The sequence below is a fragment of the Arabidopsis thaliana genome, chromosome 3 (assembly GCF_000001735.4).
Source record: "Arabidopsis thaliana chromosome 3, partial sequence".
In the NCBI taxonomy this organism is placed as follows: Eukaryota; Viridiplantae; Streptophyta; class Magnoliopsida; order Brassicales; family Brassicaceae; genus Arabidopsis; species Arabidopsis thaliana.
The window spans coordinates 13,339,008-13,361,410 of record NC_003074.8 but is presented as its reverse complement, the minus strand read 5'-3'; the positions used below and the strand labels follow the sequence as shown (position 1 = coordinate 13,361,410).

Sequence of the window (22,403 nt, the reverse complement as noted above, 5' to 3'; positions counted from 1 at the left end):
GAGTCGAGTATGCGGATGTGTAGACTAATCTGAGTGAAGCAGTGTGTGCAAGCTATCCGACCGAGAAATAGCTACCTCACTGAGAAAAGAAGCAGTGGGTGTGAAAGCTCCTCAACCGAGAAATAGCTGCCACACTGAGCTGTATGGTTGATCATGTTTTTTCCTTTGTTACTTCAGGCTGACTCATGTGTACATCATGCTGCTTCAGAAACTTTTAAGCTTAAAGGTATGATGTGTTTTCATTTGTTGAATGACAATCCAATGAACTTAATTTCTTATATGCTGCTTCTTGGTAACATTGTCTTTGGATGCTAAACATGGTCACTTCTTGATCTCTGATGCGTTTAATAGATGTTTGATCGTAGCTGTGCTCGACAAAAAACATGTGTTTTGCATAGGTTAAAGAAACAAAAAACTGTTCTTGCCTTGTATTGCTTTGGTTTTTACATGACTGTGCACTCAAGCAGGGGGAGAATATGGGAAAACCTTGATGTCGTGGATCTAGTAGTTAAGGGGGAGCAAATGTGTAGTGTAGCTTTGGTCTTAATTTTATATGCACTATTGAAACTCTGTATTGGTCTGCTCTGATATCTGTCGTATGTTGTGTGCTTCTGAACCTTGATCGTTTTCTTGGTTTTTATGCTAATGAATGTATTTCAGATTCTTGTGGATTTGGAATATATGTTGTATTGTGGTTGTTTCTTTGGTAAACTAACCTTGACAGGATCCACTGAAGCTTGAGTTGTCACATTCAAGTAAAAAGGGGGAGAATGAAGATATATGGATATCAGGGAGCTGATAGACATCACGGAGCTGTAAGCATGGAGTTGTTGTAAACATGGAGCTGCTGTAAGCAAGGAGCTGCGAGACTCAAATGCTAATGACGTGGCGAGCTGCGATTGGTTGCTGGAGTTTCCAGAACGTGATATACAAGTCATTCAAGATATAAGGAAATCAAGGAAAGAAGATTTGAAGATATCTTTGAATTAGGAAATGGGTTAATGACGTGTGTGTCATTACCTATATAATTGGAGTCTAAGCTTTAGGTTTAGGTAGCCGTCTGATCTCACGTCTTTGTGAATCTCAAGTTCTAAGTTGTAGGCTATCAGGGTTCTTGGTGAGTGAACAAAGAGGGATACATAGTTGTTGCTGTGTTTGTGAGTTGGGTAGATTAGGAATTGGTCAGTGATAGATTGTGTTAACTTGTGTAAAGCTGATTAAACAGATCAGTAAGATTGTTTAAGTGATTTCTAATAAAGAAAAGAAGTTCTTTTCAACCTATCGATATCTCTATTATTCTCACCACCAGCAGTTCCATAGCAACAGAAGGGCCTCCTCCACCTCCACCTCCGCCTCTTCTACAACCTCACCATTCTGCACTTTCATCTTCTCCTCTGCCACCACCTTTACCTCCAAAGAAATTGTTAGCTACAACTAATACTCCACCTCCACCACCTCCACCTTTGCATTCTAATTCTCAAATGGGAGCCCCCACAAGTTCTTTGGTGTTGAAATCTCCTCATGTTCGTCCTCCACTTGCCCCTGCACCATTGTCTCGTTCTCATAATGGAAATATTGCTCCATTCCCTGGACCACCATTTAGGTTTAAAGGGGCGTGGGATTTTACAGAATCTTAAAGGTCAGGGTCAAACGAGAAAGGCCAACTTGAAACCGTATCATTGGTTAAAGCTTACTAGAGCAGTGCAAGGAAGTTTATGGGCTGAAGCGCAGAAATCTGATGAAGCTGCAACGTATGATTAATATCTCCAATACTAACTTTATACAGTTTTGTGATTATCTTTATTATGCTAATTGCAGCATTGTGTCTTTTGAATTCCAGTGCTCCAGATTTTGACATCTCTGAGATTGAGAAACTCTTCTCAGCAGTGAATCTTAGCTCTAACAGTGAAAATAATGGTGGGAAATCAGGCCGACGTGCCCGACCTAAAGTTGAGAAAGTGCAGCTGGTAATTGATAGCAATGAGCATTCTACTGTTCCCTAGTTTCTTAAGTCTTTTAATTTGCGAAGTTTCACAGCATGAAATTAAGATCCATTGACAGTTACTCTATTTTCGTCCTCTAACTTTGTCTATTAGTTTTGCAGATTGAGCTCAAACGAGCATACAACTGTGAGATCATGCTCTCTAAAGTTAAAATACCTCTGCCTGATTTGATGGTACACACATTCTTTTTGCAAGATATGTCTTTGCTAGTTCCTTACTTGTTCTCTTAAGCTCTACAACTTGGTTAGTGCAAAGTTTACTCTACTCTTATCTTGTTATGCAAGAGCTGCTTAAAATTTTCTTAACTTATTAATCTTTGGTTACAGAGTTCTGTTCTTGCTTTGGATGAGTCAGTGATAGATGTTGATCAAGTTGACAATCTAATAAAGTTTTGTCCAACAAAAGAAGAAGCAGAATTGCTCAAGGTACATTTATTTCTTGTTCTTATCTAAAATTTTTTTGCTTCACGAAATTTTAAAAGTTATTATCATCCGACAATAGCTTCTTTTTGTGATTAAACTGGTGCTACCTCTCATGTCTTGGTATTCTTGCTTCCGTAGGGCTTCATTGGAAATAAAGAAACTTTGGGGCGGTGTGAGCAGGTTAGTGGGGTGCTCCACTTTCATATATAAATCATCTTTTGAGTGTTCCTTTTCGAGTTTCATCTCCCGATTATGTACTGACAGCTATTTTTTTACTTTTCTGGTGATAGTTCTTTTTAGAACTGTTGAAAGTTCCTCGAGTGGAGACTAAGCTAAGGGTTTTCTCATTCAAGATTCAGTTTCACTCCCAGGTAGGAGAATCGACTGGAGTTTATATTTTTATCATGATTTCTAGTTCCTGGATCTTATATTAGTAAATGGTTGATATCCTTCAGGTTACTGATCTTAGAAGAGGTTTGAATACCATACATAGTGCAACCAATGAGGCAAGTCGATTTTTCGTGCAAATAGTGTGTGTATATTCATTTTGGTGATTTTCCATTCTGACTTTACTGCATGTTTCACTTTCTAGGTTAGAGGCTCGACTAAACTAAAAAGAATCATGCAAACTATACTTTCCTTGGGCAATGCATTGAACCACGGGACTGCAAGGGGTGAACATATATCTATTACCGTTAAGACTGCCAAATAGTATTTATCTCAAAGAGACGCATTGGTTCTATTCAAGAATTTGAATTCGCTTCTGCATTGTTTTTTTTAATATATTTCTTTTCTTTTGACAGGCTCAGCTATCGGGTTTCACCTGGATAGTCTTCTGAAACTCACTGACACTAGATCCCGTAACAGTAAGATGACTCTGATGCACTATCTCTGTAAGGGATGAGACTTTCCAATCGTCTCCAACTCTTATTTTGTTTTGGTTTAATGCTAAAGTCTCTTTGCTCTTAACTAGTATACTATATTTTTTACATGCATTAGTCTTTATCTTTGTATGTTATCCTAAAAGTTTATTCTCACAATAAAATTTCCGTGCTTGTACTCTCAGGTGCTTGCCGAGAAGCTTCCAGGGCTACTTAATTTTCCAAAAGACATGGTGAGCTTGGAGGCTGCAACAAATGTACTTTTATTTTTCTTTACCTCGGTGTTTAATAAAAACACCTCAATTCGAATTGTGCCTTTGGTGACAATCTCTCTGAAAACATTCCTTGATGGTAGATTCAACTAAAATACCTGGCAGAGGAGATGCAAGCAACTAGCAAAGGGTTGGAGAAAGTTGTACAAGAGTTTACTGCATCTGAAACTGATTGTCAAATATCAAAACACTTTCATATGGTAAGCTAAATTAGATATTCAAGAAGCTTCTTTCGTTATTGGTTGCTCGCGTTTCATCATCTGCTTACACTTGTACTTGTATTATGCAGAACTTGAAAGAGTTTCTTAGCGTTGCTGAAGGAGAAGTAAGGTCCTTGGCTTCTCTCTATTCGACTGTGGTAAGGACTCTTTAATTCTCCACCTTCTCCCTGTCTTTACTTTCTAAAGCACTTTACTTTACTGTGGTAAGGAATCTTTTCCGCTATCATTGACCTGTGTTTTGTCATGGCATTCTTAGGGTGGAAGCGCCGATGCTTTGGCGTTATACTTCGGAGAAGATCCAGCTCGTGTCCCATTTGAGCAAGGTAACAATTTAATGCAAACTCACTATTATGGTTTCTTCTCTTCTTACATCTTATTTTCTATACATTATTTCCATTTGTTTTTTGGAGTTGTGTCCTTTATGTCCCTGACCTTAAGATATACCAAATCTTTGCGTTTGATTTGAATCTGCAGTTGTATCCACTCTGCAAAACTTTGTTAGAATATTTGTGCGGTCACACGAGGAAAACTGCAAGCAAGTTGAGTTTGAGAAGAAGAGAGCACAGAAGGAAGCGGAGAACGAAAAACTTAAGAAAGGTGTTTACAATGAGAACTGAAACACAACTGCTCACACAAAAGGATGTTGTTCTCTACTCTCGCTCGACCTCCTTGAGCCTTTGGCAGTCCCGGGAGCCGGAAACTATATATCGCGGCTCCTAGTTCAGGGATTTTACCCAAAGTTAGAGATTATCCGCAGATTTAGTTCATCATCTGACAAGACACTGCTTTGGATTTAGTCTTTTAGATTAGAAGAAAAAGGAGGACACTTTATTCCTCTAGTAGGTGTAACAAGAAAAAAGTAGGTAATGAAAGGAGAGATGCAGAAGAAGATTTAGCTTTGTGTTTTGATGGAGATAGTATTAGATAGACACTAATGCAAGAGTTTGAGTCCCTCCCTGGTTTAATACAGAAACAGAAATGTATCTTCTTGTGTATAAAGTCTTGGGAGGGATAAAGAGAGAGATGTGTAAATATTGAGTGAGTTTGTGTGTGACTCTTATCAACATTTACGATTTTACATCCAATGATATATTGATTGTTTTCTTTTTGTCAATGCATAGACAAAAGTTGTGGCCCATAGAATAAAGGGTAAATTGCAGGCCACACCCGTTGACCATGTTTTATTTCCATGGATTGTCAAAGTCAAATGTGGTTTTCACCATTTGTCTTTTCGCCTGCAAAATGACTCTTCTGCCCTTGCGCTTCTCTCTTAGTAACTGTTGAAATGTACGGTTTAGTTTAGCAGGTTTAGTTACGTACACTGTTCCGGTTCAGTTGAAGATTTTTTGTTTCACATTAACGCGATTCGGTTCCGTTACAAGTGAGATTATTTCCATTATTCCGAAGTGACATCAACATTTAATGCCCCCAAAAAGTTTAGATGTGACTATTGTTACAATTAATGCAAAATCATCATTACATCAAATAATATTAAAAAAATTATTGATAATAATTAATAAAAAAATTGTTGAGATAAAGAAGATGAACCCAAGAACAAAGAATTATTGAGAACGTACATTGCTGTTGAAGAAGTGTTGATCTTGTTTTTGTACCAAGTTTGGAGCCAAAACAAGCATTGCTCGTGTAAGTAATAAAGTTCTTTTAAGAAGTTTTTTGTTATGTCATATTAGGATCTTGATTGTGTTCGAACTCCATTTTTTTATCAGAAAATTTGCAAAATCTATATTTGTTTGTTTAAAATAGTCAAATGATAATTGGTATTTAGGTTTATAAATGTGTAGTATCGACATTCCATTTGTTTTTTATATGTATAGTATTTTTCAGTTGCATTTAATGTGTGTCTCCTGAAATTATGATGAAAGTGGGTTATGGATATTCCCGTATTTACTATGGTCGGTGAGTGGAAATGCAAAGAAGGAGAATGGAAATTTGAACCTGAGGAAGGCATCTTTGGTCGTTGTGTACGCGTTCAGGAAACCATGACGTACACGGACTTTGTCCGTACACTCCGAGAGGCTTTCAGTTTGAAGTCCACCGAGATCAATCCCATAATTAGCTACTGGATGCCGGGAGAAATGTCAGTGCTGATATATACTAAACGCCCTCCTGTATACATTGACAGTCAGATGGGTCTCGAAACGTTTTTTTTGGTTCGTGGTGGGTATCTTTCTCTCAACTTGTTCGTCTCTTTCAATAATACAGTGAAGGCGTTCGGGAATACTGTCTCTAGGTCTCATGGTGAAGTTTCTGAAAGTGACCGTGTGTTTGATAGTGCTACAAATGTTGATGAAAATAATGAGGATGCAGAGGAGCAAGCCGATGTTGAAGACGATACAACAGAAGAGGATGAAGTGGAGGAGGGCAACGAAGATGATGATCGGTGTGATGATTATCTTGGTGTGGATGGATCTATTGGGGGAAGTACCCTGTATCCTACCACAGACGGTAGTGAAGGTATTGGCGAAGAATACGATTACAACAAGTGGAACGATGTAATAGTAGAAGAATATGTACAAGAAAATCTTGAGGAAGACGTCAGTCTCACTCAACAGACTGCTCAACATCCAGGGGAATTCAGTCGTTTATTGGAAACGTGTACGTACACGGGTGTTAGTGTACCTGGCGGAGATACAGGGGAATTCAGTCGTCTCTTGGAAACGTGTACGTACACTGGTCTTAGTGTACCTGGCGAAGAAACAATTTCTCCATTGGGTTACGGTACACGCTGCGAAGGGCAAAGGGATTCCAATCTTATTTGTATAGACGAAGTCACCGGGGATGAAGTGATCGACGGTATTGGAGCTTCCTCAACTGGGACACAAAATGATAATGGGGTAGTTACCGCAGCTGAGGCTTACCAAGTGTATAATGAATTTCCTAAGTTACATGGTGGCGAGTTGGCGAATCTCGGTAACGATGCTGCTCCTGTGTTCGATGACTTACTCAATTTTCGAGCTGATGAGACACAGGTTGAAATCAGCACCACAGGCGAAACTTTGTTTGTTGGAAGTGTTTTTAAGAATAGAAAAGTCCTGCAAAAAACAATGTCTCTTCAAGCGATAAAGCAATGCTTTTGCTTCAAGCAACCTAAGTCATGTCCTAAAATATTAAAGATGGTGTGCGTTGATGAGACTTGTCCATGGCAATTGACTGCTCGCGTCGTGAAGGATTCAGAAAGTTTCAAAATCACTTCGTATGCTACGACACATACGTGTAACATCGACTCTCGGAAGAACTACAATAAACATGCTAATTATAAGCTCCTCGGGGAAGTTGTGAGGAGCAGATATAGTTCTACGCAGGGTGGGCCGCGAGCTGTCGATTTACCACAGCTGCTCCTAAATGATCTGAATGTGCGGATTTCATATTCTACCGCTTGGAGAGCAAAAGCGGTTGCAGTGGAAAATGTTAGGGGGGATGAGATAGCAAATTACCTACCTATTATGGTAAGTTTGGTGTGTCTGCTTTATTTTTCAGCGCTGCCAAAACTTATAGGTTCAGGGATTTAGAGAAATATTTTGAACTGTTAAGGGAAAAGAGTGCTAAATGCGCAAAATACCTAGAAGACATAGAATTTGAGCATTGGACAAGAGCTCACTGTAGAGGAGAACGCTACAATATCATGTCTAGCAACAACTCTGAGCCCATGAATCATGTGTTAACAAAAGCAAAACCTTATCCGATTGTTTACATGATCGAGTTCATTCGGGATGTCCTAATGCGATGGTTCGCATCAAGGAGGAAGAAAGTTGCTAGGTGCAAATCTTCTGTGACACCTGAGGTTGATGAGAGATTTCTACAAGAGTTGCCTGCGTCAGGTAAATACGCTGTGAAGATGTCTGGACCATGGAGCTATCAAGTGACAAGTAAATCCGGTGAGCATTTTCATGTCGTTCTGGACCAGTGTACGTGTAAGTGTCTTAGGTACACCAAGCTAAGAATCCCATGAGAACACGCTCTAGCAGCTGCAATCGAGCATGGAATTGATCTGAAGTCTTGTGTCGGATGGTGGTATGGCCTTCAAACGTTTTCTGATTCTTTCCAAGAACCAATTCTACCTATCGCGGATCCGAAAGATGTTGTCATCCCACAACATATAGTGGATTTGATACTCATTCCTCCATACAGTAGAAGGCCACCAGGAAGACCACTGTCCAAAAGGATCCCATCTAGAGGTGAAAACCGGGTATGTACTAACATCGTTCATTCATCTACTTGTATTTTGAGTATTACCATGCGGAGATTTTTAACTTCCTGTCTTTGTCACTTCAGAAAAAGAGACAGAAAAGACTTTTACCAAATCAGTGCTCACGCTGTCGACAAGCAGGTCATAACAAGAAGACGTGCAAAATTCCAATCTAGTTCTGGTGACAAGTTTCTGAGCCGACCAATATAGTGTACGCTTCTGTGTTTTCTCGGTGTACGTAAGTTTATATATAATCCACCTGTAACTATGTACGTTGTGTACGTACGTTTAAACTCTACGTTCGTATAACTATGTACGTTTTTGTCTGTGTACGTGTTAAAGTTCATGTAATAAGGGTACATAGAGGTGGTTGCTCAATATTTTGAGTTATTTGAAATAAGTTTTTTGAAAATCTAACTTATTCCCCCTCTTAAATGAACGGAGTTGGAGACATTGTTGGGTATATTGTGGTTGTGTTGGTATTTAATGGAAAGGACGTAACTGTTGCTGTTTATTGTCAAATCAACGTTATAATTACCCTATATGACGGTTACCAGGCTATTACCAAAAGTTTGAATCAAGTGTAGTTGGAACCGCATTAATAACTGTAGCCGTTCCAGATTTCCTCTATTTAAGTCTCCTCCCTTCCTTAATTTTATCCACAATCCTCATTCTAAACCCATTTCTTGTGCCGGCAGTTATATCATTCACAAAAAAAAATTTAGTCTTTCGATTCGCTTGTTCTTGCTATCCGTGAGATGGAGGGGTTTCATATGGTCTCAGAATTGTGTCCTCAGAATTGATCATCGCCTTGCTCCGTTTTACGAAGACCGATTCGTTGAAAATGAGTGGAAGACAATCACCTCTTTCTTGGTTCGTAAGTCAACTGACTCAGTCAGAGCAACAAAGCATGAATACGGCATACTGTTTATGGATCGGACCTTCGTCGTTAAGGCCCCACCGAGATCACCACCAGTTCCAGATTTCGATTTCACTCCCTTCGACTACATTTTGGAGAAATCTGCTTACAAGAACGTTTTAGTCGGTGAGGAAGAATAACTCCGATGCTTCATTTATTACATTTTTGAATTTTTTGTTTATTATCTTTGTTTCTCCATCATCTAGATGTCGTTGGAGCGTTGGTTGATGTTGGCGCATTGACTACAGACTATTACGGTCTCAAACTGAGTTTCAAGATAAAAGATAGATAGTAACTGTCTTTTCATTTGTTTTATTTACAATGTCACTCTAAAGGCTAACTGTCCTTATTTCTAACGTAGCAATGAAGTCTTGGATTGCGAAGCCCGCAATCAACAGGCGGAGTACTTGGATGGTTACTTTCAGAGTTTGGGTAAGGGAAATTTTGTTGTCGCACTCAGCTTTTGGCGTCTAACCGAACTGGTTAACCCGAAGCTTGAGAGCCATGGTGCTATTTCAAAGGTGGTTGCCAATCCGGACAGACCAGAAGTTGCGGATATCTCGATGGTGGTTTTTTAGCTAGAGGGAATGAACCATTATTCTCCGTTTTAATATAATATAAGACTACATTTCAATTAAGTTTTCTTTCCCAGTTGTTATTGTTGTTTCCATAAGAACCAAACTACATTTCAGTCGTTGGTGTTTCCTGTTTCCGTTTAAATGTTAACCTAATTTTTTGTTTTATGTACGTGCCTTGTTTTATTGTTCAAATCCTCTCGCAGTGTACGTATAGTTTCTGGTGTACGCTATCGTGTACGTATATTAGTTTTGGTGCCTTCAACATCAAAAACTATTAGATTTATACTTATGTTGTGTACGCAATTTCCCAATGTACGATAAACCAAGTTTAATGTACTATATAGTGTACGTACACGAAGACATCTAGTAATACTTAAAGTGGTAATTCATTCAAAAGCCAGAAACATAAAAAGGACAGGCAGTTTACATAAAGGGAAATTCATAAGATAAATAAACTGGAACGATTCAAAAAACATAATTTTTTCAACGAAACATGCACATGTGTTGCAAAATATGTGTGCATCCGTCATACCAAAAGACTTGAGAGTAGAGCCGAGTAGAGTAGCTTAGACCTTAGCAGCTTTGCTTCTAGTAGAATATAGCAATCTCCCTGGCGTAACAGTAGAAAAAACAAACCCTGCAGCCATGATGGAACGTGCATTGCCCTACGCAACTCGGCGGGTGGACAAACCTCCAAGACCTTTCCTAGCGGCAAGCATTTTCAGTGTGAAGCTGGCTGATGTGATACATCACCATCTCTGCAACCGCGTGGCCAGCTTCAAGGGTGGGTGTCATTTCCCAGAACTTTTCGCTGATCGGGAGGAAATCCAAGTGATTACCGGTACACGTAAGGAACAAACCGGTTGCGAAGCAAGCAAAGGGATCAGATAAAGCGACCGTTGTCATGACTGAAAGGCCCTGAGCTACTGTCACGAAGTTGCTCGCTTGGCGAACACCTTCAAGGTAAACCGCCGGGATGGATCCACGTTCTACAAGCAGCTCGAAGTATGGCTGGAAGGTAGACTCCGGTTGGAGTAACGACGGCCACGTCATGAATTCATCGATTGCAAGGGTGTTGATGTCACAACTGTAGACTAAGTTCCTTAGCGTCTCTATGGGAGTCTGGCTGACGGGGAGGTAGTTGACAAGTATGCTTATGGGGTTTGGCAATTGGATTCCTAGGTACAACTCGTTTGGAGGGGTTAGCGGAGGTAGGAAAGGCATTGTTTTTCAAACGAGGAGGTTTAGACGGATTCGTGTATTCAACTAAGTGTGTTTGACATGAGTTTTAAAGAGGAGAATAATCATCAATGTAAGTGGGTGGGTGACGTGGATGTATATTTAGTGCATCATATTAGTAACTTTTAATTTAAACAAACTACTGTGTACCTCTCATAATCGCGCCGTGTACGTCTATAAAATACTCATTACGTTTTCTGACAGAAGATTGAGTTGACGTCTGTTTGTATTGCATATAAGTGGAACAATATGGCTTCATGTATAGTGCTATATTAGGGGTCAACGCATTTACTAACAATCTTTTCAAATAAACATTAACTTACTTATTTTATCTGCCAAATCAATTGAGTACGTTGCTCGGGAACCGTGTACGTCTAATAGAGATATTAATGAGAGTGTGATGGAGGTCACTTCTAGAGTGTATTTGACAGCGAGTAATTAATATGGAGCGAAATCTTCTAGATATGGGTTATACGACGTCAAATCAAATTTCCTTTCGTCTTCATTTACAAACTATATCGTCGCTCAGTATGTAATTTTTATAGTTGGAATTAAACTATGCCACGTGTACATTATCATATATCGTGTACGTAGATATTTTATTATTTTATTATTATTTTGTGTTAATGATGTCTCATATTAGAGTAGTTTGAGCTAGTATGTTTGAATCAATTACAAAGTGGTAATTATTAAAAACAAACTTCCATTACTGATAATCAACGTAAAAAGCTCACATATTGTTGCATGGAAAGCTTATAAATATGACAGGATCGTGGCGAATGTGAGCTCTACAGGATCTGGCTAATCCGTTTAGCACACAACCAGATGTAACATTGGTTGCAAAGATTATTGAAGAGTCTCGATCTCATGTAACACATCTCCGCGCACTCAGGAGTGCTTACGTCACCACATTCCGGGTACGAAAAACTGTTAGCGTATGTGTATTTTAAAGTATTACCATATTTCTTTATATCTTCTAGCACCTCCTCACAAATGTCACGTGCCTCCTCCAATTCCAAAGCATAATGGTTGCTTCCGAAGAGCCAAAGGTAGACACCACCCATGTGAGCATTACCAGCACATATGTAAAGAATTGCGCATGCAAGGGTTGCAGCGGCGTTCCTTGGGGCTATTCGCTCTAAGTGTAGGATAGCTCCCTGAATGTCAGACTCATGTGTAACGAGACGCAGTCCTTCATGGTAAATAGCCGTGGGGTTACCAGCTTGTAAGCACCGTTTGAAGAAGGGTCTATAGCGACCTTCGGAGTTGATGTCATTAGGATCGTGGCCTGCCGCGTAGAAGTCATCGGGATCGTCGCACATGCTGAAAATGTTTGCATCTTTGAGGACATCCGGACGGTAGACAATGTCTCTTCCACGAGGACCGGATTTCAACATAGGTCCGAGGTACCACCAACATTTGTCAGCCATTTTCTTGGCTATCTTCGCAAGCAAATCATCAGGAATATTTGGGTTTGTCATATTTAGGAGTAAGGTGTTTCAACAAAATGAAATTCCAACACTTAAATAAGCATCATTGAAGATATGGTTGGGTAAGTTATGGTTGTATTTATTGCAAAGGTATTAAGTGATGTTGTGTATTCATATTGTCAAATCAACGTAATAGTATTCCATATATAATTTGTTATTGTTGTTATGAGCAACCTCTTTTTAATAACAGCTTAAAACTAGACGTGTACGTTTTAGTGTGCGTTTTAGTGTACGTCCACATTTACATTTCTACATTTGCCCAACAAACAGTGTACGTTGTAGTGTACGTTTTAGTGTACGTCCACATTTACATTTCTACATTTACCCAACAAACAGTGTACGCTGTAGTGTACTATCAGTGTACGTCCATTCATAAATATCACCATTTATGAGACAAACCAAAGACCTCATATGTTTGCATGTGTTATTTTTTAGTGTACGTTAGAGTTGATATCTCATGCTAGTGTACGTCCATATCTAGTTTTCCGAGACAAACTAAAAACCTTTAAGTATTATTTGGTAGATGCACGTGTACGTAGTTGTGGACGCTTAGATTTTAATATCCATTTGAACCCGTTCTTATTAATACACTTCTTGAAGTCGCCCACCCGCTTGGTAAGTAGATGCGTCAGCATCATGTCCAATACAATACATCTGTTTGCTATCATCTGTTCCCCGTTCTTGTGCCACATCAACATTGCCATCATTTCTAAATGCTGAAATGTTCAAAAAATATATATCAGTGTACGTACACTTCCACGAAAAATTTAATCATCTATGTACAATTTCTAACAAGGAATGTACGTATATAAATGCAACGTACCGAACTTTCGACCCATTCACCAGGTGTTAGAAGGTTCGCAAAAAACTCGTTGGGCACTTTGCGAAACCCGAAAAGAGTGTGAATCCTGTAAATCCAGAAAAATATTTGATAACAACCTTAAGACTTGGAAAAATGATGATTGAGATATTAAATAATCCATTTTAATATAATGTACTTACACAGAGGGTCCTTTAATGATATTGCTGAATTCCTCTACTTTTGAAGGGTCAACCATGTCCAGGGGGTTGTATGAGACATTTCCAGCCCTGATAACAACCTCTATCTGTTGAGTTGGTACATCAGGCACCAAGACTGTTTTTGCCTTAAAACCATGAGGATGGGCATCATCCTGTTCATAAACAAGTTGCCTTAAAAAATAATCGATTTTTTTTCTTCTTTTGCTTCGACAACAGCAGCATTGTCTGATTCATCCTGTTAACAAATATGATTGTCAACAACAGTTTCATACGTTTTTCTATGTTTAAAATAGGTACATACATTATTTTTAGGAATATCGGTCTTGTCTGCTTCATCTGACCCTGGGTTAGGATCCTCAGTTCCTACAGACCCCTCGACAATACCCGGCTCTTCCATGACTACCTGTGCAAGTTAACGTACACAAGTCTATATAATGTACACATATAATCCTATGCATGCTATTCCGAAAATAGGAATTGAAACACACAAATTGTTACCTCCACATTAGTAGCTGCAGCCAAATCACCAACGGCTTTGGTATCTAACTCCCGTATGACCTGCATAATATAAATTTTATACATTTGAACAGTAAATAGTACATTTTATTTGTTGCAAGAGTTAGCTTACATTGTTAACTACTTGAAATGGTGAGGGGGGATCACTGTGGGTCTTCTCAGGTATTTCAACTTCCATCCCTGTCACTAATTTGGATTCTCCTGCCGCCTCAACCTGTAGAATTTATCATCGGAAAGAAATTTTTTAGTAATGTATGAAACAATATATATGTACACAGAACATAGTGACAAAAATGTACGTACACTTGTGCCAGGTACGTGAGCTGTATCTCCATCAGAAGGCTCATAAGTTTCTTCTGACTCGCTGCCATTAGCTTCAGTCGATGCACTGGCATCTCTTGCTTCTTCCTGAAACAAAAATAATTTGCAAAGTCTTATGGGCGTACACATATGGAAAAAGAACAAGTGACTAACACATACCTATGCAGATGTTGAAGGTAAACCTGATGGATTGTCTACCATCTCTATGTCAGCATCAGCTATTTCATCGGCCCCTGTATGGGTACCAACTAAGCCAGGTTCAGCAACATCCTTTGGTCCATTATCCTGAAACATAGGCTACCATAGAGTTAAGCGTTAGATAAGTGGAGAAATTAATGTAATATATATGAATATAGTCATGGAAATCTGTATATAACGATTACCAGAAGATCTACATCTGAAACTCTTGCAGACACATTAGATGGAACTTCTTCCATCTCGGTGTCAACAGTAGCTTCTTCCACAGGCCTCTCTTCCTATGTAACATAGACAGTCCCAGACATTGAACCTAAGAAGACACTCTTACCAACAACAATATTTCCTCTATCCTGAAACATAGTTTAACTAACTTCTTAAGCGAATATGTACGTACACCATTTAAACAGATTGTTAAGAGTATTAGTAGACGACATACCAGATGGGATTGTGTGGATCCAGCATAAGGAACTATTAAAAATCCAGTGTCTAATATCTCTTCTTCAGCGGCCGAAGAATCCAATCCATCATTTGCAGTAAAATCACTTTCATTATTAGCGCCATACTGTATCGAAGCAGACAGTACAGTTATACATATGGATTATAAAATATTTAGCAATGTACGTACATGACTTACCTGTTCATCAATGAATCCTTGCATATCTTCCTTATTGGAATCAGGTAGCTCAGTAGTGTCAACAGCAAAAGAAACATTTTTCTTCGGCTTTGAAGGTTTTCTTCTTCCGCCGACAGCAGTGGTATGTACTCCAGGGACATCCAAATCTTCCTCTTTGGAATTACAGCCAACAGAAAGTGCAGGAGTGTCCACATCATGAGATACACGAGTCAGCCTTGAAGACTTTCTCGTTCCAGTGCTTCCTTTTGTAGACATCCTTCTCGATGGCTTCTTCGTAGTAACCGGTGCCTTATCCATAGAAGTAGGTGGTTCCCGCGAATCATGGGAAGGTATGGTTTGTTCTGGCCTTTTGCCTTTTGGATCAAGGGCAGCACGTATCTGGTCACGGACAAAGTCTTTCATATCTTCATGCATTTGATACATTTGGTCTTCCAGCTCCTTGAAAGACCTCCTCATTTCAACAATAAACCTCTCAGGCACAGGCTCTCCAAAACAATCCTCAGCATTCTCTTCTTTATCACAGTCCATTTTAGATTTCTGTTTTTTCATAGCAGGTTCTTTAGGGCTCGGGCCCGGTGCATTTCGTTTCCTCTTAACATCTACAATAGACCAGTTGCTGCTATTAATTGGTTTTCTTCTGGGTGCAATACCAAAAAATTTTGTAAACAACCTTTATACTTATACTTACCTGTCTCTTCTAGTTGTGGTGGGCGCAACTGCTTTGGTACTCTAGCATAGCCTCCAACCCATTCATCCTCCTGCCACTGGTGCCCATCTATCAACAGTGCCTCAATGTAATCAACCCTTGGATCATCAACTTCATCATCCCATGAAAGAGATGGAGGACAAACATTATCAGCTGGTTTCACAATATAGTTGACCTCAACGTACACAAATAAGTATGTTAACCATAGATAATGTACATTTACTTATTATGTACGTACATACACAATTTAACACACCTCATCAGCAGCCTCACACTCCAAAATGCGAGATGTCCGGATTGCTCGCAGAGAGGCAAGACGATGGATAGACCTCTCAGCAAATGTCCTGTTAGGTACATCATCAGGTCCTAGCTTAGCAATTGATGGGATTGTTTCGAAAGCTAAAAGCTGGAGAGCTAATGGGAAGCCATGGATTGCATAAGACCCTACAAGTAAACCCCTTATTAGTTGTTGAGCATCGTAAGGAGTTTGGAAATTTGCTATCCTCCCCAAAGTACGGGTAAAGGACACCCTTCCCCATGGGTATTTGCAGAAGAACTCCAGGTTCTTAGTCATCTCGACAGTCTTCGAAGTAGGCCTGTTGGGGTTACTGTGGGCCGCTACCACACCGTCAACCAAAATAATAAGAGATAGTGCCAGTTGCTTCCACCCCTCCATGCTTTCCTCCTCCTGCAGCCAGCTCACCAAATCAGCAATTGTTGGAACCGTGTCCCCAAACCTCTTATCAAACAGAGTCTTCCAAACACTCTCACACTCAGGTTTCACACTGATAACATCATCAACGTCTTTCTTCTTGAGATACTTCCCACATTCCAGCCCAGTTAGGATACTAAATTCTCTTAATCCAAATCTGATTGGATGACCGCCGAATACAATCCACATCTCGTTCACCTTCTTTGTCACTAACTGACGGCATATTAGTCCAAGGACAAGCTTAGCATTGAAAGATGCCTTGTTTTTGGGTATTTTAAAAAGTTCCCCAAATGGAGAATCTAGAAGAAACTGCATCTCTGGTTTCCCCTTTAGTACATTTGCTATGTCAGAATTGTACTCCGGTTTAGAGTACGCGTTCATCTTCGTCTCGGAAGGGTACCGGTCTAGAGCAAAGAGTCTTGGTGGTAACTCTTCAACTGTAAGATCTTCAGTCGGAGCAACACTTGGACTACCTGCAATTAAAAGTCATATACTATTAAGCAAACCGAAGTAGTGTACGTACACAGACATTTTCCAGATTATAACTCAAAATCATATTTTTGGCGGAAACAGAGATTTCCAATTCTACTTCTCAATTATTCATCCTAAAGATATGCTAAATTCCGACAAATTCTAACCCTTTAATCAAACAAGCTTTACAATTCTGATACACCCAAAGACAACAAACGGTAAATTAGAGATTCTAAGCCAGTTCCTCCGTTGCCTTTGTCGCAGAGCGTTTTCTCTGCGGGGAAACTCTTAATACCCGCTTCTCCTTCCCTTGACCATGCTGCTTCCTCGGGACTTCGTCGTTAGCTTTATTCCCAGCCATATCTAAAGATGCTATCTCGCCGGAGGTTCAAATTTCGCCGGAATAAACAATAACTTTCTCTTGGCTTCGCCGGGAAAAACAGTAACTTTCACTTCCCCGGATGTGGGAGTTCAGTGGCTCAATTCAACTACCCAACAATTCGAAGTTATGTCGAATTTTGAAGCAAGGGATACTGAATTTCGTTTCGCTTTCTGATTCTCTCTCAAATCTCTCCGTTACTCTCTTCTCTTTTTCGTTTTCTCGGGTTTCTTCGTTTCAGTTTTTTTTTTTTTTTTGTCTTTTTCAAAACGCATCAACTAAACCGAAACCAACTGCTGTAGGGTTTGGTTTATGCCGTCAACTTAACCGATACGAACTGCTGCACGGTTTGGTTTGTGCCATTATTAAGTTTTCCCAGGGTAATTTGGTCCGAAATTGAATGAAAAGACAAAACGTGAAAACCAGTTCTCACTTTGACAAACGGTGAGAGCAAATCTTTTTTCGTCCACTTCTGTGAAAATTTCTTTAGAATAAATGCCGAACAGAGCATCTGTTTATATTTCAATCTGAATTTGGTTGACAAAGAAAACAAAACACTTCCTCTATTTTCGAAACAAAATAAAATTCATAAACATAAACAATTTGAGATTTTAGTCACATAAATAAGAATAATTCACTCTAATGCCCTTTTTTCAATGTTCTTTTTCAACTCTACCTTTTTTCCCATTTTCATTTATACCCTTTCTAATACTTTTATCCCCAAATTACCCTTACTGAGCTAAACACACTTCTGACCTAATTCATTTTCTTTCTCTCTCTTCTTCCTCCATCGGAAATTGTGCAGTTTGTCGCCGTTGAATCCCATGCCGTCGGAAATAGTGAAGTTTGTCGCCATCGAATCCCATCTTCGCCGTCGGAAATAGTGAAGTTTGTCGCCGTCGAATCTCTTTCTGTTATTCCTCCATCGGAAATTGTGAAGTTTCTCGCCGTTGAATCCCATTTTCGTCGTCGGAAGTAGTGAAGTGTGTCGCCGTCGGAAGTAGTGAAGTGTGTCGCCGTTGAATCTCTTGTGTTTCCCAGGTTTGAATTTGTAATGTTAGCTTAAATGTCAGATTTCGAATTGGTTTATTCGATTTTTGTTGTTGCTTATGTGAATTCGTTATTTGAATCCTGATTCAATCGACAGTTTGACATTTGCTTCAGCTTCGAATTTGAATTTTGTTTGAGATTTGATGATTGAATTTGTTTCTAAAATCCTTGTAAATTCGTTAATACCTTTTGAACTCATTATACTGTTTCGTGATAGATTTGCTTATGTGAATTCGTTATACTGTTTCGTGATAGATTTTGGTTCTGATTTAGTGTTTACCTCTTTACATATGCTTTTCGTGATAGATCTATGTCACTTACTTACGCTTTAAAACGATTTGTAAACCATGTTAACCACTTTTCAAAGCTTTTAAAATCCCTTGTAAATTATTCTTTGCCACTTACTTACGCTTTAAAACGATTTGTAAACCATGTTAACCACTTTTTAAAGCTTTTAAAATCCCCTGTAAATAATTCTATGCCACTTACTTACGCTTTAAAACGATTTGAAACCATGTTAACCACTTTTCAAAGCTTTTAAAATCCCTTGTAAATAATTCTATGCCACTTACTTACGCTTTAACACAATTTGTAAACCATGTTAACCACTTTTCAAAGCTTTTAAAATCTCTTGTAAATAATTCTATGCCACTTACTTACGCTTTAAAACGATTTGTAAACCATGTTAACCACTTTTCAAAGCTTTTAAAATCCCTTGTAAATTATTCTATGCCACTTACTTACGCTTTAAAACGATTTGTAAACCATGTTAACCAGTTTTCAAAGCTTTTAAAATCCCTTTTAAATTATTCTATGCTTATAAAACGATTGCTTCAGTTATGCTTGACTGTAGAGCAAATTTCTGTGACAGTTGAGCAGGTTTTTCAATAACCTTCTTGTGTTATAATTTTAAAAATCCTTGTAAAATCATTATTAAGTCAGTGATTGTGCTTATTACAGGCTGAGACTACTTCAAATCCTTTTGTTTCTCATTCTGACCCTACTGCTCAGGTACTAATCGTTTTAAAAATCATTGTAAAATCATTATTAACGTTTTTAAAGCCCTTTTAAAAATTCTTGTAAAATCATTATTAACGACTTTAAATCTTTAAAACCCCATTAAGAAGTCTTTAAAATCCCTTGTAAATACATATCTAACACTGCCGATCTTTTAAAAACGGCTAAAAATCTTTAAAACACGATTTATAAGCTTTTAAAATCCCTTGTAAAAACACATACCTTTTCTTCTACCTCTTATTTAACTTCTTCCTCTACTTTTCCTTCTTCCCCTTCCATTTCTTCATCGCCTTGTTTGGGGATTTCTTGTTTTTCTGTTTCTTCATCGCCTCTGTATTCAACCTGTATATAAAATTACAAGTTATATAACTACAAGTTACTCATGTAAATCACTTTTAAAAACTTTTTAAAATCCCTTGTAAATACTTATCGAACATTGCCTATCCTTTAAAAACGACTTTAAATCTTTAAAACCCCATTTTAAAGTCTTTAAAATCCCTTGTAAATATGTATCTAATACTGTCTATCTTTTAAAAACGGCTAAAAATCTTTAAAACACGATTTATAAGCTTTTAAAATCCCTTGTAAAAACACATACCTTTTCTTCTTCCTCTTCTTTTTCTTCTTCCTCTTGCTTTTCTTCTTCCTCCTCCTTTTTTTCGTCCTCTTCTTTTTGTACTTCTCTAGTATAACTGGCAGAAACTCTTTCGATCCCTAAATAGCCCTCCAGCCTTCCAACTTTCTTCTTAAGAACTTCACAGTTTTCATATACCAGTTTTACCTTCTCACCAAAGGACATTGTTTTCCTTTTTCTGCTTTGATGCACAACTGTTTCAATTGCAGGTTTCAAGACATGATCAATTCTTCCTTGATGTCCTTGTTCCACTTGAATCCATCCCTGACACCAATCTTTCTTGCTCATTCTATCTCCTTTGATCACAAGATCAAAAACATCCAACAGATCCTTGTCTTCAGGATTCTTCTATGAAACCAAGTGGTCATATTCATGAGTATGAACACCAACTATTGGTGTCACTTCAACCTGCAAAGATAAACAAAATTCCAAACTGTGTAAAAATAATGCACAATTCTTAATTAACTTTTTAAAATCCGTTGTAAATTGTTTAAATTGCCTTTAACCCTTTGTAAATCCTTAAAACTTGATTGTAAAAACTATTATAAAACATACTCTTTATTTATAAACAGTGTTTAAAACATAAAAAAGCCACAGCTAAGAAAATGTACCTTGTCACCATCTGTAAACATTGTTATAGTTTTTGCACTTGGAGACGATGTTGATCTCCATTGGAGAATTAATGAAATATTTCCACTACATGATTCATCTCTAGTGCCAAACTTTTCTCCCAACTTCTGAACCGATGATAATGCCCATATTTGAATTGATTGAACAAATCCAAATAGACCATATTGTTTCCTTAAGAAATAGTCATTATCGATTCTCTTCACTTCAGTTACCAAATATGAGTAAACAATCTGCGCCATGAATACTTACAGAACTTTTCGAAATCAATAGCTCTCTCCAGATTCTCAATTGGCAGCCTGGTAGTCGGATTTCGAGCTAGCAATAGGCCCTCCACTAGTAACAAACCAGCCAATCTCAGTCTCTCCTCAGGCTGCATTTTTTTGGAACGCTTTTCCAAAACATATGTAAGATCGATAAAACTCATTTCCTTGTCAATCCACACTCTTTTTTCTGCTTTCCCTTCAAAGTCGTATTATCTTTTATCCACCACTTTTCTTTCTTCTTTCTCTTCACATTTGGACTGCTTCCAGATGCATCATCCATTGGAAGTCATGTTGTTATGATAAACTCTCTCAGGGACAATCGCATAGGTTGATCAGCAAATACAAACCACAATTCGTCATTGTTGGTTAGTATCCTTCTCTTGAGTAAATGATGAACGATATGGCTTGAAAATGCTAAGTCCATTTCAGCAAATTCCACTATAGGACCCAAGAATGTGTCCATTAATGTGTTGAACTCTATCGGCTCTAAAGCTTCCCTGACAGTCAAGACAATTTTGAAGGATGAATGCTTTGATACCCTTGTAATATTATCTACTTCGCTGCCTGGTTGGAACAGTCTTTTAGGGAAGTACAGTTTCTTTGTACTCATTTTCTCAAAACCTGATTAAATACATTAACACAGTCATTAAATTAACACAGTCATTAAATTAACACAGTTTTGAATATCGTTTTAAAAACCATTTTGTAAATCTATTATGCATTTGTAGTTTTCGAAACATAAACATAGTCAATACAAGTCGTTTAAAAGACTTTAAAAACCCTTGTAAAACCATTTTTCAAAAGTCATTACAAGTCGTTTTAAGACTTTAAAAACCCTTGTAAAACACAGTCATTACTCCATAATCCTTTTTAAAGACCGTTTTGAAACCATTCCAAAAACAAAATTTTAATCCTTTTCAAAGAACACAGCCTCCAAAAATAGAAACAAAAAAAAACTTTTTCAAACCAACTCCAATCAACTGGTAACCCATAAATTAAGTGAGGATCTATAAATTCAAACACAAACCCAAACATCAATCTATTTACTGGTGTAGTTTCAAAACGAAAAACCTTTGAAATTGCTACAACAGAGAAGTTAATCGGCATTCGAAATCTTCTTTGAAGGTTTTTGAAACCCCAATATCAAACATTAAAACATAAATCTATCAAAATTGTAAAAAAAATTCTAACACTCCTTCAAAATCCCAAATATCAATCTATTTTACTTGTTTCGTTTTCAACCGAAAACCCTAGAAATGCTAGAACAAAAAAGAGATTCGGCAAAAATAAACAAAATCGAACAAACCCAAATGTTAAACTTCAGTTTCGTAAATTTTGTTACCTTTAATTGCTTCCTTTTTGCTGGATAATCGGATTTTCTTTAGATTGTTGAAAGGAAGAAGACGAAGACAACAGTTTCTCTTTTTTTTTTTTGTTACTTTTTTTGTCTTTTCACGGTTCCCTTCCTTTTTTGTTTTTGGGTTATAGTGAATTTTTGGGCTTTAGTGTTTTTTGGGCTTTTAGTGTTTTTTTTACTAAAATAGTTTGTTTTTCTAAATAACAGGCCTAGGCCCAATTAGTAATAGATACAATATTTAACATTACTGCAACTTTTTCAAC

The 22,403-nt window shown here is 38.1% G+C and overlaps 1 protein-coding gene and 5 pseudogenes across 7 annotated transcripts; 3 read left to right on the top strand and 3 right to left on the bottom strand.

Annotated features, from left to right (window-relative positions):
- Window positions 1–780: 780 nt before the first annotated feature.
- Window positions 781–4,416, top strand: AT3G32400 (Actin-binding FH2/DRF autoregulatory protein; the record flags this gene model as incomplete). Of its 2 annotated transcripts, NM_114054.2 has the most annotated exons (17): window positions 839–849; window positions 1,310–1,523; window positions 1,630–1,751; window positions 1,841–1,967; window positions 2,105–2,176; window positions 2,330–2,428; window positions 2,564–2,605; window positions 2,716–2,796; window positions 2,881–2,955; window positions 3,018–3,099; window positions 3,229–3,291; window positions 3,425–3,435; window positions 3,492–3,563; window positions 3,662–3,778; window positions 3,868–3,936; window positions 4,056–4,122; window positions 4,274–4,416. In NM_114054.2, 17 exons carry the CDS (start codon window positions 839–841, stop codon window positions 4,414–4,416), a joined length of 1,467 nt encoding a protein of 488 aa, NP_189774.2. The 2 variants fall into 2 exon arrangements, with proteins under 2 accessions (NP_001326296.1, NP_189774.2); NM_001339067.1 differs by lacking the exons at window positions 839–849; window positions 3,425–3,435 and adding an exon at window positions 781–815 and having other exon boundaries at window positions 2,881–2,931; window positions 3,229–3,323.
- Window positions 4,417–5,688: 1,272 nt separating this feature from the next.
- On the top strand, window positions 5,689–8,202 carry AT3G32397 (annotated as a pseudogene; the record flags this gene model as incomplete). Its single annotated transcript has 1 exon — window positions 5,689–8,202.
- A 420-nt stretch (window positions 8,203–8,622) lies between these two features.
- On the top strand, window positions 8,623–9,552 carry AT3G32395 (annotated as a pseudogene; the record flags this gene model as incomplete). Its single annotated transcript has 1 exon — window positions 8,623–9,552.
- Window positions 9,553–10,069: 517 nt separating this feature from the next.
- Window positions 10,070–10,727, bottom strand: AT3G32394 (annotated as a pseudogene; the record flags this gene model as incomplete). The annotated part of the gene is made up of 2 exons: window positions 10,070–10,168; window positions 10,257–10,727.
- An 803-nt stretch (window positions 10,728–11,530) lies between these two features.
- Window positions 11,531–17,171, bottom strand: AT3G32393 (annotated as a pseudogene; the record flags this gene model as incomplete). Its single annotated transcript has 1 exon — window positions 11,531–17,171.
- Window positions 17,172–19,472: 2,301 nt separating this feature from the next.
- On the bottom strand, window positions 19,473–21,393 carry AT3G32391 (annotated as a pseudogene; the record flags this gene model as incomplete). Its single annotated transcript has 1 exon — window positions 19,473–21,393.
- Between the last annotated feature and the right edge of the window lie 1,010 nt (window positions 21,394–22,403).